Here is a 20,455-nt window from a genome sequence, read left to right on the forward strand (position 1 = left end):
GCAGCCTTATGATTTGTTTCCCAAAGTGTGGGCTATGTACCCAACAAATGCGAAAGCACATAGTGAGAAAGCTATTCCTTTTGAATTGTTTTTCAAATCCGATTTCGGTTTGTTACTTGTAAGTTTTTAACACCTTTCTAACACAGGTAACTCTCTTAATAAAGAACAGGGTTTTTTTGCAGACAGTGGTATTTTGGCTGAAATTAAATGACAGTTTTGTTTTCATTGAATGTATTACTCTTTTTGTTATTTTCTATTTATCTCAGGTGATACTTAATTTCCATTTATATAGTGATACATTTTCCTTCTAAAATAAACTTATTAAGTTTTTAAAGTGTCTTGATTTAAAGAAGAAGTATTAAGAACATAATAGCACAAGTGGCCTGTAGACATGGCAGAGCTTGTGATGGTGGTATGCAAGAATCTGAAGTTTGGGAAACGCATAATGGAAAAAGCCAGGCTTTGGAGTTTCTCAGAGTTGGGTTCATATCTTGGCCCTGCTGATTTCTAGTCTGTGACCTTGGGCAAGGACTTTCTCTTTGCCTCACTATTTTGATTTATAAAATGAATGTAACAATGCCTACTTCTTAAATTGTTTGAGGATTGTCTTAAATAAGTACTGGTATACCACTCAATAAATAGTAGCTTTTTCATCATCAATTTTGATAATTTGTTGTTTATTTCCTCATTTGGTCAACTAAAAATCTTAAATAGAATTTTAAAGATGCAGTTGAATTCTTAGTATTTTTGACCCTCAAGCAAGTATTTCACTGCCCTGGGCCTTAGTTTCTCTGGGCATTAGTTTTTTCATCTGCATATTGAGAATAATTTAGCGCCTGTATAGGATTGTTTTGGGGACTAAATGAATTTGTAAAATAAGTAGAATACTATGGTGCCTGATATTTGGAGTAGTGCTATATAGCTATTAGTTATTACTATTATTATTTCCTTGGAAAGGATGTAGCTTTTTGTAAGATCCTGAGGCTGTTTTTCCTTTGTTCTTACCATCCTGAGTTGGGGGTGGAAGGTGTTTTGTGATATTTGATATGTTCATTAAGATTTACTGAGTGTAAAGCATCTTGGTACTAGCATCATTGTAAACCAGCAAGGGAGAATAAGGAGGTCTTCAGCAAAACTACTCTGAGCCACCACCCAATTATTACATCATGCAGTTAAAAAAACTCAAAGGAAGACTGATAAGCCCCAAAGGACTGAGGGGGTCTGACGTTGAATCGTCATGGACTTCTGTATGTTATAGCATTTTCTAATTGAGTAAAATGCCATGGAACATTTGATATTGATATGTATACTTTATCAGCATTTTTTAAAGGCAATACCATGGGTTCATATTAGTTGAATGGTTATATTTAGTACTATTTTTGTTCTTCAATTTTTATCTATTTTGTAAGATACACCTGGTTTCAGGACAAGTAGTGTTTGTTTTTTATTCTGTGCGTTATGTTCCTAAATGTCGGTTATAAAACAAATGTGGTAAGCCAAGTCATTTTCCTATTTTTCTTGAGTAATTACACTGGTTCTCTTCCTATAAAGGGGAAAATTGACCTTAAGGCATAATAAAAAACTAGAGTACAGAAAGCTTTTCGTTATCAAATATTTAATACAAAAATATGGTAAAACACTCATTTACAAAGCAAAAGTACCGATGCTTGAATTTCACGCCAGATATCGTTCCTTTGGAGGCAGATCTACAGGACAATGTTTAACAAGTGACTTAATTATTCCTACTTAAATCCCCAACACACTGAATTTAATTCCTTATATTTTTTGCTCATTATAACAATTCATATTTAAATATGTATTTAAATATGTATCATTTTTAAAAGGGGGCACGTAACTAATAATCTATGTCTGATACTTTGGCAGAAATAGATTTTTGAAAATTAGATGTTTTCAGAGGGTAGTTTGTATTGTGGTTACAGACTTGATATAAAATTTTCATTCAGAGAAATAATATTTTCACTAGAAGGGATGTTAGAGGTAGAATCTAACATTTGCCTTTTATTTAGGAGGAAACGAAATATATTATGTAACTTACCTATATTCACATAGCAAACAATTATCAAAACTTGATTCTGTGACCTAGTTGCCAAAACTAAAAACTCTTGTTTTATGATGTAACATAGTAGAACTCTGGTATAGCACAGCTTATTATATGAATTTACCACTGGGAAAATATGATCGCTATGAAATAATATAGTGGTTAAGTGCATGGGTTTCAATCCAAGTTCTGTTGTTTGCTGTGTGTCCTTGAGCAAGCTCACCAGCATATCAGTTTTCTGTTCTGAAAGAAGTACCTACCTCATAAGGTTGTTAGGATGATTATGTTAGTTAATATGTTACTGAGCTTGGAACAGTGCTTGACACATTGTATATACACCATCAGTGTTAACTACTATCACAATCATCATCATTGTCATCCTCACCCTGTAATAACCTGCAATAGCCCATAGCACAGGTTAGAACATTATCCTAAGAGTGGGATAAACGGGTTTCTCTTTATCACAAGTAATAGAGGGACTTCCCTGGTGGCGCAGTGGTTAAGAATCAGCCTGCCAGTGCAGGGGACACGGCTTCAAGACCTGGTCTGGGAAGATCCCACATGCTGCGGAGCAACTAAGACCATGTGCCACAACTACTGAGCCGGTGCTCTAGAGCCTGCGAGGCACAACTACTGAGCTGGCGTGCCACAACTGCTGAAGCCCGCGCACCTGGAGCCCGTGCTCCGCAACAAGAGAAGCCACCGCAATGAGGAGCCTGCGCACCGCAACGAAGAGTAGCCCCCGCTCACCGCAACTAGAGAAAAGCCTGCGCGCAGCAACAAAGACCCAACACAGCCAAAAATAAATAAATAAATTTGTAAACAAACAAACAAAAAAAACAAGTAATATTTCCCAGGCCTGTGTTTTACTGACAACTGGCCAGTGATAGAGAAATATGTACAAGAAATTACAACTGCTTAACCCTGTTCACTCTTAACTCTACTCACTGAGTGCAGACACTTTAGAGCTCCACTCTATTCTGTGTACTTAGGGAAAGTCATGGGCTTCCAGTCCTCCCAGTAAAGGAGCTGTAGTGGTAACATAGTGCAGTAGGGAAGAACATGCCCTGGAATCCTCCGCTTCCCCATTTCCTTTGACCGTGGTGGGTTACTTAACCTTTGTCCTTTAGTTCTCTTATCTGTAAAATAGCAGTAAAAGTCTCTGTCTTTCAGGAATGAAAGTTTCGGTTATGAAGACTAATGCTTAGAATGATGCCCAGCCCAGTGTTTAAATGTTTAACTTTTATTATTATTTTTAAAATTTTGATAAACTAGAGTTGCTGTGGCTCTAGAATCGTCAGTTAAGTCTCCATGTAAGAAAACAGGGGCTTGATTACTAGTACTGGTTTCTGAAAACTGTTACTCTTTAATTAAGATTAACATTCAATATGGCATATTGTAAGGGAACATGTTTGAAGTGTTGGCTTTTCCTGTAACCTTCTGCCTTCTGTTGGTTAAATGGAATCATTTATCTTTAAAGGTGTTTTGGAAGGGCAGTTATAAGTCTGGGTTTGCTTGAGACAACCCTGGCTTATGTCTCTTGTCCAGGCCTACTTATAAATAGTACTCCTTTCACTCTTGCAAATGTCTCAGGTTGGATGTAAATTTTATGGTCACCCTAAGTATAGTTTATTGGCCAGATTGATTTTACTAGATTATCTCCATGTCTCAGTAATATTTTCTAAAGGCAAACACTACTACTTTAAGCTTAAGTTTTAGACGGTTTGTGGGATTTTTCAAATCACTTTTGAATTTTTATTGTTTTTATCCTTTCTTTGATCTATATTTCAGTTTTTTTAAAGTTTTTTTTTGGTTAAGTAGATAATACAAAAAATTATTTTAATTGGACATGGGGACTTGAACTACCAATAAACTTTATAGGCAGTCATATAATTTTTCATATTAGAATCTTTACATTTGAGGCTGTCAGAAGTGTTTTATTTGTTTAGACAACTAATGACTGTGATACTGATTATAAGCAATAAAATATTTATTGGTCTGTATGTACTACTCTTATCATAGTTGACTGTCAAAGGAGTTTATATTGTCCAAAGCGAGTAAAATTATAGAATTAGGAATCAGATATATTGCTAAGAGGAATCTTTTTAATTACCTATACCAGTTCAAGTCAAGAACTTCATAAACTTTTAAAATCTACCTCTGTCCTCTTTTTTTTTTTTTTTAACCTCTGTCCTCTTTTATGGTAGTTATTTAACTCAATATATTCTTTTTTTAAAAATTTTTTTAAATAAAAATTTAAAATTTTATTTATTTATTTTTATTTTTGGCTGCCTTGGGTCTTTGTTGCTGCGCGCAGGCTTTGCTCTAGTCGCGGCGAGTGGGGGCTACTCTTCGTTGTGGTTCGCGGGCTTCTCATTGGGTGGCTTCTCTTGTTGCAGAGCACAGGCTCTAGGCGCGTGGGCTTCAGTAGTTGTGGCACTCAGGCTCAGTAATTGTGGCTCCCGGGCTCTAGAGTGCAGGCTCAGTAGTTGTGACACACGGGCTTAGTTGCTCTGCGGCATGTGGGATCTTCCCGGACCAGGTCTTGAACCCGTGTCCCCTGCACTGGCAGATGGATTCTTAACCACTGCACGACCAGGGAAGTCCCTCAATACATTCTTTATGGTTCCTTTTTTTAGTGGGTGGAATGAAATCTGCCTTCCAGTATTAAGCTTCTAAGTCCTGTAGCAGTTATCTGTATTGTTAGAGTATGTTCTTTGATGAATTGCTATGATAATATTAGTAAGGGAAAAAGAACATGTATAATATATTTGAACTTTTTTCTGCTGAAAAGTTATAGCAGACATTTGTAGTTTTTCTTTACACTGAAAAATATACCTTTTGCAAATACTTGTAGTGTAGAAAGGGGATTATTACTTATTTAGTACTTATCTGATATTTCAGTCCCTGATATATAGTAAGGGCGCAAGAAAATTCTGATATTGCTATTTAGCTACAGTATTTGACAAATTTTATACGTATCTTATTTTTGAGGTGGTCTGCAGAATAATGTGTGCTATTTGTCAGCAATGTATAGATGGTTTTCTTTGTTTTATCTGAGGACAAACCGTTGAGGAAAGACTTGGAGAACTCATCCTTAACTGAGATAGGAAAGTGGTTGAAATGTGAAATGGAAGTTATGCATGAGGGTATGAGTGAAAGGAAGAAAAGAATCAAGAGAATACCTGTTTATTTATCTAAGTGTTAGGATAAAATCATAGCAGGAGAAAGCAAAGAAGCCATGTGGTTTTGAACTGTAGGCTTGTAATCAAAAATCATTTGAGTTGTGTAAGCAAAGCAAAAAGCATTAAAGGTTTTGGATAAGAAAGTAATATAGTAAAAGTGAGATTAGATATTTGCCCCAGTGCAACTGAGTATCTCAAAGGGGTTGGTAAGATTGCATTTCACTTCAGACCTGAGTTTAGTAGGAAATTGGCGGTGGAGTTGGTCACAGAGTGATAGCTAGAGTCGTTTAGGAATGCAAACAGGCTTCATGAATCCAGTAATGGATGAGTTACCCACTTTGTTGGACTATGCTAAGTATTTAAATTAAATTGTTTTTGTAACAGAGGAAAATACTAGGGATTAGTATGTCCACATAGCTTGTAAACAGGTGAAACATGCTTTGTGTTGACAGCAGTATTTGAAAGGGAATTAAGTCATGTTGGAATGATTGGGCTTTGATGTATGCCCTTATCTTCTTTGCCATTGACTTTTTTTTTCTTGACCTTTTCTACTTGCCACGGTGCACTGCAGCAAAGATGATATGCAAGTGTGCATGGATCATGTGTAATCCAAACTACATTGGACAACGTAAACTATGTTTATTATTAGAAAATGTTTCATTTTTAAAGAAATGGTAAAAATGATCTTTCCTAGTAAGAAAGATTTAATTCAAATGAAGACTAACAGAATGAATTCGGTAAATCAGGAGGATGTGGGCACCATGGGAGAGCAATTCTCTTCAGCACTAAGTGGCAAAATACAGTGCCAGATCTTTCGGTGGGTTCCAGTATGACTAAGTCATGGTCTCTGCCCACAAGGAGTTTAATGGAGGGAGGAGGTGTCAGGAGTGTGTGGTGTGGTTAACCTAATTACACAGGTAACTCAAGTAACTCAAATGGTAGAAGCTGGAGTACTAGTATGAAGAAAGAAAAGGTCATTTGCATGTGGAGTAGAAAGGATAGCAGATGTTACGGGAAGGAGGAGCCTGTTACGATGGGCTGTGAAGGAAGGGTGTAATTTTAATAGGCACACATAGGTTAGAGAGTGACCTGGTGAGCGAGAAAAGCAGAAGTATGGGGATGGGTGAGCCCAGTCTCTAGATTGACCGAAGTAAGACTGGAAGGGCAGTTTGGGGCGATCTTACAGAGAGTCTTGAGTGCTAGACTTACGAGTTTGTTCTTTAAATATAATATACATTATTCGGAGCTATACTTTAGGTTTGTTAATCTGGTAGTCTGTATAGGAGTAGAAGGAGACTGCAGCAAAGTTGATTCAAAAATATTTCATTCATTCATGTATCCAACCAACAAACATATATAGGTGCTGTAAATCAGGAGTTGTTCTAAGTGGTGGGAAAATGAGAGATCATCCCTGTTCTTCGGAGACTCATTCTTTTGGGAGATGCTGACAATAAATAACAGTAGGGTACTCAGAGGAAGGATTGCACTTTGAGCTGAGATCTGAATGACCGAGGAGGTAGCCAAGCAAAGATCTGAGGGGCAAACAAACTGCGGATACAGCAAGTGCAAAGTCCTTGAAGTGGGAGCAGTCTTGAGTTATTGAAGGAAAGGAGGAAGAGGTGTTTTAGAGTTCTTGAATTAGTTATACTGCGGGTGTGTGTGTAAGGACTGGACCTGACACTCCAGGGAAGAATGAAATAATGCATTTTCTTTTAACTAATTTCCCTTGGTTATTCTTCAGTTGTCTCAGTACTTTGAGTCACTTGCTAGATAACGAGATCTTATATAAAGCCATTGTATAATGATTCGTTAATGACCTGAATTAATGATCTGAGAATAACTGGTGGGGGGGGGGGGCTTCCAGAATCTTAGCTGAAACACTCTAGGACCATTATATAAGTAGGATAGGTTAATATATAATACCTGTATATATGATTATCTTTCATGAAACTTGGTCTCACTTTTTTCCACCCTGCTTGCTAGAGGACCTGATGGAACATTACTGTAGTTTTTGCCATTTATTTTACGCCATTTTTCTAGTAACTATAGAATACCCTCTGAGACAGAATATGTAGATATGTGGTCTAGGTGTTTTAGTTGATCTGCATATTTTAAAAAAATTATCTGAATCCACATTAGCATTTAAAAATGAGAACAATATCATAGAATATTCCAGATTTCCAGCTTTAGAAAAATCTGAAGATGGCATCATTTGACAGATGTTCTTCTATAGCAGCAGTTAGCTAGAGCTGAATAGCAGCTGCTCTTGTCACACCTGCTCACCTTAGCTCACTACATCCCCCATCTGGCCAGTTTCACTGATTTATGGTATACTTGCTTGCGCCTGTAGACACTGTGTTTTCAGTGGCTGCTCTAGAGCAGGGAGTATGTAGCATTGACATCAAAGCAAGAGGTCCTCCTATCACTACCATATAGAGAGTGTGCTCTATAATAGCATTTCTCAGAGTTTGGTCTGCAGAGCCCTGGTCTGATATTTTCATAATAATACTAATAAGTTATTTCTCCCTGCTAACCCGCTTCTTTTTTTTTTTTTTATCCTATGTTGACCTTTGCATTGGTAATGCAAAAGAAGTGGTGGGTAAAACTGACTCCTTAGCACAAATCAATGCAGTGTCACCAAACTGTAATAGTATTGTATTCTTTACTGCCATACAAGAAAGAAACCAATTTCACTTAAGAATGTTCTATGTAGAAAAAAACCCTAATTTTATTAAATCTTCACCCTTGAGCGTATATCTTTTTAGTATTTTGTGTGATGCAGTAAGAAGTATGCATAAAGCACATTTGCTGCATACTGAAGAATGATGATTGTCTTGAGGAAAAGTACTTATTTTATTGTTTGAGTTGTGAGCTGTACTGACTTTTTTTGTGGAGCACCATTTTTCTTGAAGGAACAGCTTACTTGGGTATTGGGCAAAGATTTTCTTGAAAATGAAGCAAGTATGACTGTCACTTAAGGGAAAACAACTAATGCTATTTGTTACTAATGATATAAAATTTGAGCTTTCTGGCAAAAATCAGGATTTTGGAAAACTTAGCTGCAACCATGTGCTTGACTGCTTCCCAGTATTTAATGACTTTTCTGATGAGACCAGTGGTGATATTAACAAATGTAATTTTTTTAATATTTTGTAAATAAAATGTGTCAACATTTGGAAGATCTGCATGACTATGAACCAGTAGTTTACATATGACCAAAGCAGGATGCAGTGCACCAGATACACCAATGGATTTTTAACGTAAGAGTATGTAAAAGAGTTTATTAATATGGCTTTGGATTCTATATTGCAGCTAACCTTTAAGCAACTACCACTTGTAGAGTTTTGGTGTGGTATCAAAAAATGATAACAGATTTATCTGAAAAGGCTATTTAAATTGCCCTCTGTTGGGACTTCCCTGGTGGCACAGTGGTTAAGAATTCGCCTGCCAATGCAGGGGACACGGGTTCAATCCCTGGTCCGGGAAGATTCCACATGCTGTGGAGCAACTAAGCCTGTGTGCCACAGCTACTGAGCCTGAGCGCCTAGAGCCCGTGCTCCACGAGAAGCCACCGCCACAAGAAGCCCGCGCACCGCAACGAAGAGTAACCTGTGCTTGCCACAACTAGAGAAAGCCTGCACACGGCAACGAAGACCCAATGCAGCCAAAAATAAATAAATAAATTTAAAAAAACTGTCCTTTGTCTTCCAACACATCTGTGTGAAGTGAGTGTCTTTAAACTAAAGCAACATATTGCAGTGAATCAGATACAGAAGCAGATATTAATCTTCTCATAAGCTGGACATTAAGGAAATTTGTATATATATAAAACAATGTATTCTCAATTTTTTATTTTGGAAAAAGGTTATTTTCATAAAATTTTATGTTACGTGTGATAGGATTATTCTTGTGTTTAAATGAATTCATAGGTGCATTTTTTTAATTTCCCAATTTAAATTCTTATATGGTAAATATCAATAAATATAAGCCACAAAAACAAAAGCTTTGCGGGAGTCCTCTTTAATTTTTTTAAGCATGTATAAGGAGGGATCCTGATACCAAAAAGTTTGAATATCACTGCTCTGGGCTCTTAAACAACATTGATTCCCAGAGTGTGTTATACAGAGCATCTGATCTATGGACCACTAGTTCTGAAGCATTTTAATAGATACTAAACCAAAAAGAGGTTTGTTTCTAGACTGTAGGATTTTTTAGTGCCTCTTAAGAACTAAAAATGCATTGTAAAGTCGCCAAGGGGGCTATAATATATGCTTATTCAACTACAGAGCATTTAACTTCACTGGTGTTCTTTGGAATACATTTTGGAACTACTGCCCCATAAACATGCCATGTTGAGAGTTATGTTTAGCTATGCCTTGGAGGCACCTGGGAACAGAGAGGCTTCGGACTCAGACTAATCTGGCTTTGAACCCTGACTGCCAGCTACTGGCCTCAGTTTCCTTTCCTATGAACTGGGGATAATGGTAGCCAACAGAGGAGTGTTCTGAGTGTTAAGTGAGACAACAAGTAAACAGTGTTCCTAATAATAGGTATTCAACATAATTGTTCCCTGTTTTCCTCTAACTTCTCTAGTAAACCTGAGTCTCCATTACAAGTTATTCCCACGTTGGTAAAGCTGATGAGTCACAGAGAGGTGTGGGGACAAGTCTAACAAGTTAATGGAACAATAAAAGTTAGACTGACTTGGGAGCCAGTGTTGTACACGTAGGTAGACCAAACTGCCTGGGCTTTTAAGCCAGCAAAAACAGTCAGCTTGTCCATTGACCCAGTCCAACTTAAAGAATTGTTTATAAAAATGAAAGCAATGGAGTCGCCTTCTCAATTTTAACTTGATAGTGACTCTAAAGGGAGGGTCTTACTTTCTATTATATTTTATTAAACATTCATAAAATTTCATTTTGGAGAGAATGTTGACAGTATTCTCAGTGATTATGTATTGATTCTCAGGATTATGTATAGTTTCAATATATTCCTCATTCCATTTTTTTTGCATTTTTCTGCTTTATAATTCAGCTTGTAGATTCAAGCTGAAATCCTCAAATAACTTCCATATACCTTTCTTGTTGTTAGAATTCCCTGTACCTCATGTTCTGAGCGTAGGATTAAAGAGCCTTCCTAATGCATTTAAACTACTCTTTCATTGTCACTGTGTACTAGGCACTCAACTTTTAGGACGTGCTGAGGGTACTTGCTCTGAGGCAGCTGACATTATCCTAGGAAAAGGACAGTGGACAGCATGTCTTGGTAGAAGATTAAAAGCATGACTTTGAATTATAGCTCTGCCCTTTTTTGAGCCCTCTGGCCTTAGTTACTTGGCCAGTCTGATTCTCTTTCTTCTCCTGTAAAATGATAAAAATACCAATTCTACTCCATTATTTTTAGGATTAGATGGGAACACCTTGAGTATTTAGCACTGTGCTTAGCATTGTGTGCACTCAGTAAATGTTAGCCCTCTTCCCCAACACCTCCGTATTTTGTGTATCAGAAGTAAAAAATGATGCTTGTGTACTTTTTGCTCATCTGAGAGCTCTTTGAGTTATTATTAAAGAACTATTTATTCTTGTTTTCTACAGTATTAAAAGGTTGATTCCTTTTCTAAGCCATGGCATACAAGGTAGAAAGGCAACGACTAGAAAGACTGCTGATAGAGCAAAAATGCTATCTTGGCAAAAAGGAAAAAGTCACAAATCATTAAGAACAGAACAAAACAAAAACTCTTTAATAATGTTATTCCATTAGATGAAAGGAAAAAAAAACCCACTTTTTCTTAAGGACCCCGAATACATATGTTATCTTCCAGGAGTTTTACAATTTTATGCTTTACATTTAGATCTGTGATCCATTTTGAGTGAATTTTTGTAAAGGGACTAGGTGTACTTTTTTGGGCGTTCATTCTGCTTTGTGTTCTCTTAGCTTACTGGATCAGTGGTTCCGTTTCTGGCATAAATTTGGGGGAAACTTTTAGTCATTATTGTTTCAAGTAAATCTTCTGTTCTTTTTCTCTTTATTCTCCTTGTCTTCTTATTACATGTATGTCATACCTTTTGTAGTTGTCCCACAGTTTTCAAATATTCTGTTCTGTTTTTTCCTCTCTTAGTTTTAGAGGTCTTACTGAGATCCTCAAGCTCGAAGATTATTTCCTCAGCCATGTCCAGTCTGCTAATAAGCCCATCAAAGGCATTCTTTGTTTTATAGTGTTTTAGATATCTAGCTTTTTTTGGGGGGGGGGTGGTTTCTTAGGATTTCCATTTCTCTGCTTATATTGCCTATTCTGTTCTTGTATGCTGTCTACTTTATGCATTAGAGCCCTTCACATATTAATCATAGTTGTTTTAAATTCCTGGCCTGATAATTCCAGCATCACTGCCATATCTGAGTTTGTTTCTCATGCTTGCTTTGCTTCTTCAAAGTGTGATTTTTTTTTTTTTTTTTTTTGCCTTTTAGTATGTCTTGTGATTTTTTTTCTTGATAGCCTGACATGATGTACTGGGTTAATGATACCATAAATACATCTTTAGTAATGTGGTGGTAAGGTATGGGAGGAGGCGAAGCATTCTGTAGTCTTATGATTATGTCTCAGTCTTTCAGTGAACCTCTGCCTCTGAACTGTGAACTTCACAGTTGCTTCTCCGTCCCACGCATATCCCCGTTACCCCCCTTAGGTGGGACAGGATGGGTAGAATGGCATTTCCCTTCTCTCAGGTTAGTTAGGCTCTGATAATTACTGAGCAGGTTGGGCTCTGGTTAAATAGTTTCTCCTGAAGCCAGGCCTTGTTAAGACCAGAATGCTCTGGTGGGTTTCAAGATGGCTCCTTTTCCCCTCCCCCTGCCAGAAGCACAAAGGGGTTTTTCTCCCGTATTCTCTGTGAGAACCTGGTAGAGGTTTCTCCTGGAGGTAAAGCCCCTCTGTGACAAGGGCGCCCTGTAGTTTTCTCTCTCAGACTTGTGCACACTGAGCCTACAGCAATTCATCAATTATAGCTTATTCTTCCCTTCCTTGGCACTGGTTTTGAGGAAGTTGATGTTGATGGGTTTCTCTTCCAGTAAGTTGTGATTCTCTGTATTTGCTTTCTGTTGGTCTCCAGTTTGGGGGCAGCAGTTTGCTGTATGACCTCTGTTCTCTTACAGATCTAAGAAGAGTTCTTGATTTTTTAGGTTTGTTCAGCTAGACCAGAAACCAGAAGCCCATGCCTTTCTCCCTTCACCTTCTTATCCTTCCCCCCTCAGCTTGTTAGCTCTACTTGTACATATTTAATATTGATAACATTTGCACCTTGTTCTAGAACCATAATTCTTAATTGTTTACCGTTTTGACTTTAGATTGACTTTAGCGTGTAAAAATTCAAAGTGAAAAAGTATTTACATTATGATGATATAAATATTTTTACTGCAGATCCAGGCATTGTACTATGATTACATTCTGATACTTTCTCAACTGCCTTTCTTTTTTTTTTCCTTGCACTGTTTGCCTTCATATCCATTCCTTCCCCTTTACTTTTTCTGAAATTTTCCTCCTGGAGCCTTCTGTCAGTTTACTGTATCTGAACTGGTTGCTCCTTCGTCCAGTTGCATAGCTGTTTTCCTGCAACTTTATTTCTCTGCTTTCTTGGTGTGTATCTACTTTTTCCTGGATCCTCTGTCTCCAGATTTTGCTAAATAACATCATTTTCCCAAGAAAGAGTTCATAGGAGATAAACTTTTTAAAATTTCTGCGTCTAGGAAAGTGTCTCTTCTTGTTATCATCTTGATGCTAATTCGGATACGGAATTCTAGGTTGTAAATAATTTTTCTTAGAACTTTGAGAATGTTGCTTTATTGTTTTCTGATATTCAGTGTTATCAATGAGAAGTCTGATTCCAGTCCAGTTAGTGTTTTTTCTTAAGTGATCGGTACCTGTCTTCCTTATCGCCCTCCCCTGCACCTATTCTGGCTACTCTTAGGATCTTTGTTTTATCCTTGCTGTTCTGAAGTTCCACAGTAATAATGTGTTTAGGAATTCTTTAACCCATTGTGTTGAGTACTCAGACAACTTCTGTCCTTTAGCTTTGGGGTAAATCTCTTGTTCATTATCACTCTTCTCCTTTCCCGTGTATTGTTTGTAGACCTCATTTTAATAAAAATTTGGCCCATCTAGATTAATCTTTGTTTCTTTTCTCATATTTTCTAATTCAGCTTTCCCCTTCCTACTTCTGGAGAAATTTTATTTTTATTTTTTAAAATTTTTTATTTATTTATTTATTTATTTATTTATTTATTTATGGCTGTGTTGGGTCTTCGTTTCTGTGCGAGGGCTTTCTGTAGTTGCGGCAAGCGGGGGCCACTCTTCATCGCGGTGCGCGGGCCTCTCACTATCGCGACCTCTCTTGTTGCAGAGCACAGGCTCCAGACGCGCAGGCTCAGTAGTTCTGGCTCACGGGCCTAGTTGCTGCGCGGCATGTGGGATCTTCCCAGACCAGGGCTCGAACCCATGTCTCCTGCATTAGCAGGCAGATTCTCAACCACTGAGCCACCAGAGAAGCCTGAGAAATTTTATTTTTAATCTTCTAGTATTTTTACTGAACTTTGTATACAGTTGACCCTTGAACAACATGGGTTTTAACTGTGCAAGTCTAGTAACATGCAGATTTTTTCCAACAAATATACAGTCGGCCCTTGGTACCTGTGGGTTCCTCATCTACAGATGCAGAGTTGTGGATACAGAGGGCCAGCTACCAGGACTTGAAGCATCCTAGGATTTTGGTATCCCTGGCAGGTCCTGGAACCAGTCCCTTGTGGATAACAAGGGACTGGCTGTATTTCCAAACCTCTTATTCTCTGATCGTTCCTTTTTCATAGTATCCTGTTCTTTTTTTATGGGTGAGACAGTATTATCTTAAATCTGTCAGAGGATACTCACGAGAATATTTTTAAGTGCTCTTTCTTCCATGAATTATGTCTCAGGGTTTGTTTGTTTGTTTTCTCCCATTTGTAAATTTGGCAGTTCTCTTCCATTTTGTAGGCTTTCTTCAGTTGCTTGTTGATCTTTGAGGCAGTAGAAAAACTGAGCTCTGTGTACTTGGGCATAACACCTCAAAAGGCTGCCTCACTTTAGGAGGAGTGGGTCAGATTCTGCTCTTAGTTGAGTTGCTAAATGCTAGAAACAGAAGCTTTTCTCTGGGGCAACAACTCCTATCTACATCAGCTGTCCTAGTACTTCCCTGACATTTCATTTTTTAGTCTTTTGTTTGTTTTCACTTGGAGGGTAAAGTCTAGTTGCTAATATTCTGTGAGCAACTGTAGGTATAGGGAGCTTCAACTCTGTCCCAGTCTCACTCTCAGTCATACCTAGCATGTCTGGGTGAGTCCCTGCATTTTGCAGGCCAAATTGATTCTTCTGCATGGATATTCTTGGCACTGATTTCTTCTACCCTCCTTCATTTGGCATGACTCCATCTGCTTTCTAATTGCTAAAATTTACTTACATTTCCTGTCAGTTTATTGTTCCCCTTTCCCTCTTATTTATTTTTAATGCGTTCCCTTACTATCATTTTAATAAGACTCCTGAAAGGAGAGGAGGTAAGTTCCTGTACTCAGTGTATTGTCTTAAACCAGAAGTTCAAAATACTTGTGAAGGCATGAGAACATCCCATCTTTTAGAAGACTTTTCATCAAAAGTTATAATAAAACCCACTTTGGTGCTTAAAGGCATTAGTTCTCAGCTCTCAAGAAAATGTGGTTTTCAGGAATGATTTAGTTTCTGAAGTCCCTGACTAAAGTACATTATGATCAGGTAGTAAATAAAAAGTGATAATAATGATATTTGTGGACCACACACTGTTGTAAGTGCTCTATTAAGTACAGTCTCATTGAACCTTCACAGCAACATATGAAGTAGTATATTCTTTTCCCCAGTTTACATATGAGGAAACTGAGGCACATTAAAGTTACATAACTTGCTCAAATACTGTATAAATGATACAGAATGATTCCCCAACCACAGTAATCTCTATAGGTATTAAAGTGAACTACAATCTAGTTTATCTTTTCTTCCTAGAAGTTAGTGGCTTTTTCGTAAATATTATTAAACAGAGCATTTAGAAAAGAAATTGATGCTATTTATTTAAGGCTAGTATTCCTTTTTGAATCCAATAAAAGTAATGAAAACTTTGACACCTCTCTCGCTGTCTCCCCCCCACCCCGTTCCTCCCTCTCTTCTCAGAACAGGCAGCCAGGATTCTGTGCCTGTCAGTAAGATGTTACAGTCATTCAGAGTTAATAGTACTTGACTGTGTTACATTTTAAAGCATATTCCATTTCTAGAAATTTGTTCTACAGTTGTACAAGTATACAAAGATATGTGCACATGAATGTTTATGGCATTATTTGTAATAGAAAACTGGAACATCCTAAATGTTCATCAGTAAGGGGTTGATTAATTTGTAATAGGAATATCCAGGCAATAGAATGCTGTGTAAAAAAATGAGAGAGACTTATATATGCTGATATAAAAAGACCTTTGAGTAATATTATATGGAAAAAATCATATATAGTATGACCCTACATGTATAAAAAGTGTGTGTGAAGTATGTGTGGTCATATGTTTGTATATATGTAGAAAAAATTGGAAAAAAAAGAATGGTTACTTTTGATGAGTATTGTAAGAACTTTTAATTCTATATCCCAAGTACTATTATATTTATTTTACCATGAGCATATAAATTTTATAATGTTAAGAAAATAAAGCTTAATTGTTTGTAGTGGCTATCAGTAGTATACCAGCAACCACTCACTGGCCCTGGGTTTCCTAGGTGAGTTAGAATCTATTGGAAGAGATCGGGGAATCTGTATCCTAAGAAGGGCTTTAAGTAGTTCTCACGATCAGGCAACTGTGTGAGCTTGCACACAAATACGCATGATTTAGAATAAGGGAAAATTACCATAAAGAGGCAATTAAAAGAGTGAGGCTACTTTGAATAATGCTAAACTAATAATAAATTTCAAAATTTAGAGGCAATAAATAGTTTTCTAGGAAATTATCAAATATTTTATAGATAGAAAACCTAGTTTATTCCAAATAACTTGGAAGAAACAGAGAAATATATCAGAGATATTGCCTACCCGGTGTCATAGGTGAATTTTCTTCCAAATCTTTAAGGATCATGAAATTCCTAATCTATTTAAAGCAAGAAAAAAGTAAAGCTTGCTAGTTGTGTTTACAAAGCCAACATAACACCAGTTCCAAACCTTTCAGATTTAGCTTTTTTTAAAAAGCTTAATCATTTTAAGATTATGGTTAAAATTTTATATAAATATTATTTGAGAAAGTAATGCACCATGACTAAATGGAATTCATTTCAGGGATCAAAGGATTGTTTGATGTTAGGAACTCTATTAATAGAACTATTAATAAGACCAAAGGGAAAAATTATCATCTTTTAGTTTCTGCCCCCAAATGCACACAATAAAACTAACATCTATCTGTGTTTTTTTTAAAATATAAAGCCCAAAGCAAAACTATTAGAATAGTGGAACTAGCTGAATAGTTTCTTAACAAAGGTGTTGCAGAGTGTTAGCCAGGATCGCCCTTAATAATAAAACACTGAAGTGGTCTTGTTAAAGTTAGGAACCAGACTGTACATGAATTGCTGTCCCAATTAAAGTCTCAATTTATTTCAATAAATGATTCTAAAGATTATTTGAAAGATTAAGTAACGTGAGAACAGCAAAGAAAATTCTAAACAAGAACAAAAAGTGAAGGCTGGGCTAACCCTATCAGGTATTTAAATATTATAAGGCTAAAGTAATTAAAAAAGAATGTTACAGGTCCAGGTTCTATGTAGAACTGTGTAACACAGGGGGTCAGAAATAAATAAGTTACTGGAGAAAAAGGTGAGGTGAAAAAGATGAGAAACACTCTCATATTGACAGTGAGAGAATAAATTTTGGTAACCTTTTTGAAAGGCAATTGGCTATAGCTAATTTTTAAACATATGTATACTTTGGTCTAGCAGGTCTGCTTCTAGGAGTTTATTCCAAGCATTTCTTTAGAGACAAATTTTGTCTAATTCACAAGATTGTGATGGTAATTTAGACTTCTTGGTAATTTAGTCTATTTTCTTCTTGATAGACTTCTTTAGACTACTTCATCAGGAATTATTTTTGTAAATTTGTATGTCATAGCTCCTTTCCTTCTTTCCTGTGTTCGTGGGCTTATGGCCTCTGCAGTAGGGGTAGCTTGGAGAGACACACAGTGACACACATGCCTGACTTGGGCCGCAAAGTGAGGTTTTTAAGTGATGCAGCCAGGATCAGTTGTAGAGGAATAATTGCATATATTGCCTTTGATTCCTTTATCTCCTCTTTCAAAACATCTTTCTCGAGTCCTGAGGTGGCAGCTTGGCATACAGGCTCTTAAGATTTTGTTACGTCTGATACAATAGAAAGATAGTATTTCTCCTTTCTCTTCTACCCCATCCCACCACATTTCCACCCCATGTCCTGGGAAGAGCTTTGGGTTTGTAATCAAAAGACCTGATTTCTAGTGCCTGTTCTGCTGACTAGCTCAGAGACTTAAGAGAAGCAAAATTACCCCTGTAAACTTACTTTCTTTCAAAGCCAAATATCTTAACCTGTTTTGTACCTGTCTTTCTACTTAAATTCCTCCTGTTTATTCCTTAACCCATTGCAAACTAGATTTTACCCTACCACATCTCGATAACTGCTCGAGCAGCAAAAACCTAATTGCAAAACATAGAGTACATTCCCCCCCCCCTTTTTTTATTGGATCCCACTATTTCTCCTTTTTAGAAATTATCAATATTTATCGTTTTTCTGATTAAATGATATTATATATTTTGGGTAGTAAATACAGTCTCATGTAAAGAAAACATAGAAATATCCCTTAATCTCAGCACCCAGAAATAAACGCTGGCATATTCACTACCTCTTATATGTACATATCTTAATAGAATTGGGTTATGCTTATGTATACACTGCTTTGTGTTCTGCTTTTTGTTTTCATAACATTAATGCTATAAGTGAGTTTTAAAGGCTACATATTTTTCTCATTATATGGCTATTCCATAATTAATTTTTATCTGTTCTTGTGGTGAGTTCACGTTGGTTTTCATCTTGAACACCCTGTACCTAAACCTGTATGTGCAATGATTGTTTCTTTTAAGGCTTGCTCCCACCTTCCAAAGCCTCTTCCCACCCTTGGTTTCCCACTTCCTGCTGGTACTTTTTCCCACTATCTCTTTCATAGGGTCCTTTTTATACCTGCCTGTTAGGTTTCCTTTCATTGCTCTGGGCTTGCTGGCAGTCTCATTTACTCCCCCAACTTCAGTCATCACCTGCTGTCTGCTTCCCATCTGTGGAGCACATCTCCTCAACGTGCTCCCTTCTGAACACTACCTCTGTGTTTCTAACTGTTCCCCGGGTAACTCCCCCTGAAAGTCCCACAGGCACCTGAAACGGATGTAACAAGGATAAAGAAACTACAGGTGATCTCCTTTTAGGTCTTCCCGTTATTTATCTAGCATTTACCTGGAATATTTTAGACGTTTTGGTTTATAAGCCAAAGTAATCTAAGATGTGAAATGATCCCTTAAGGGGTTCCAAGTGGGCACAATAATCATAACACAGTGCCTGCATAGGCTGCAAGGCTGTGTGCTCTTCTATTCTTAACTCTCGCCCTCCTTTTCCTCATAGTTCCCTTAATGTAAACCTGCCCCTTTATCCTCCTTGCCCTTTAAAATTTACACAGAAGTGATGCCCCTTAGTGGCACAACAGCAGCTTCCTCCTGTGCTGATTATTCATAGCAAAAATGACTGTCTTTTTTCCTTGTGCAAGTAAACAAATGGTTATTGTTATTGTGATATGTTGCTGAACCATTGCTAGGTGCTTTTTTGCAATTCTAGTAAATACTTCTGATTTAGTACCACAGCATCTCAGGTACCTTAATCTTCCTTTGAGTGTTTTGGGAAAAAGAAAATAGACAAAATATGTTCCCATTGTACAAGAAGTTGAATTTTTTGAGAAGCTGAGACAAGGATACTTAGTGCTTGTTTTAAGATTACTTTATGATGTCTATGTAGTAGATGTTACTTTTGGGATTATAATTTAATCTTGTAACTTAAAATTCTCTTTTCTAGTCTGATACTTGTAGTAGCCAGTCGAGAAATACTTGTTGAGTGACTAGAATGATCCTTGAAAGCCTTCATGCTTTAAAAAAAAAAAAAAAAAAAGCAAACAAACAGAAATTGTTGTTTTAAAGAAAAGTAATATAACCACGTTAAATATAATCTGGAAAATAAGAGGGAAAAAAACCATACTGTTAATCTCACCTAACAAATTTGTTGGTAGAATTTTTATATATCTGGTTGTTTTAAAAGTTGTGTTTATGTAGTTAAAATTATGCATCCTGCCTTTTCCCACTTAGTATGTCATTTTAGGACTTACTTTAAATGGCTGCTTAATAATCTATGAGTTGCAGAAACTTTTGGCCCTATTGTATGCACAGTGTTTATGAAGAAGAGTAGATGGTCATTTGTTTCTAAAAGATATGATTCTTAATAAAATGTAGTTGCTTATCACATGAATTTTAATACGTAGGGGAATGATAACCCTCTTATTGTAAGGTCAGTGCCTTTTTATTTTCAAACATTTAAACCTGAAACTTGAGGAAGTTGGTTGTAAGTTGAAAGTAATATACCATATGTCAGCTATGTATTTTGGAGAAGTTATAAACAGAAGTTAGATAGCTGCTTATGTGGAGAATTACTGTCATAATTCTTAATGTTAACATTGTGTTCTTTTATAGATTATGGAGCTTTGTGGTGCAACTAGACTTGGTTATTTTGGAAGAAGTCAGTTCTATATTGCTTTGAAACTTGTAGCTGTTGCCCAGTCTGGCTTCCCTTTAAGGGTGGAAAGTATAAATACAGGTAAATATGGAATATATTAGTAACTGAAATGAAAATGAACTTCTAATCACAAATGAAGTAAAGTCAGAACTGTTGGGTCTTTCTGATGTTTCATTGGCATTTGTGACATAGAGTTAGTGTCATGACTTTTACTACCATGCACTTTTCGTTTGTTAATATTAGAAAAATATGTCTATCTTAACTCTGTTTTGGCATATATGTACTTCATACACATTTGATGGTAATATAAAAACTGTTAAAGTGATTTTTAAAAATTAATTTACTA

General features: G+C 36.7%; 1 protein-coding gene across 15 annotated transcripts in view; it reads left to right on the forward strand.

Moving 5' to 3' along the window:
• The window catches only part of REPS1 (RALBP1 associated Eps domain containing 1), an 80,040-nt gene that overhangs the window by 19,131 nt on the left and 40,454 nt on the right, over positions 1-20,455 (forward strand). For all 15 annotated transcript variants that reach the window (XM_082474602.1, XM_082474603.1, XM_082474611.1 and 12 more), the window contains exon 2: positions 20,067-20,190. In XM_082474602.1, coding sequence (XP_082330728.1) covers positions 20,067-20,190 — 124 coding nt within the window. The remainder of the gene's footprint in view (positions 1-20,066; positions 20,191-20,455) is intronic.

The sequence above is a fragment of the Balaenoptera physalus genome (assembly GCF_965194825.1).
Source record: "Balaenoptera physalus genome assembly, chromosome: 9".
NCBI classification, from domain to species: Eukaryota; Metazoa; Chordata; class Mammalia; order Artiodactyla; family Balaenopteridae; genus Balaenoptera; species Balaenoptera physalus.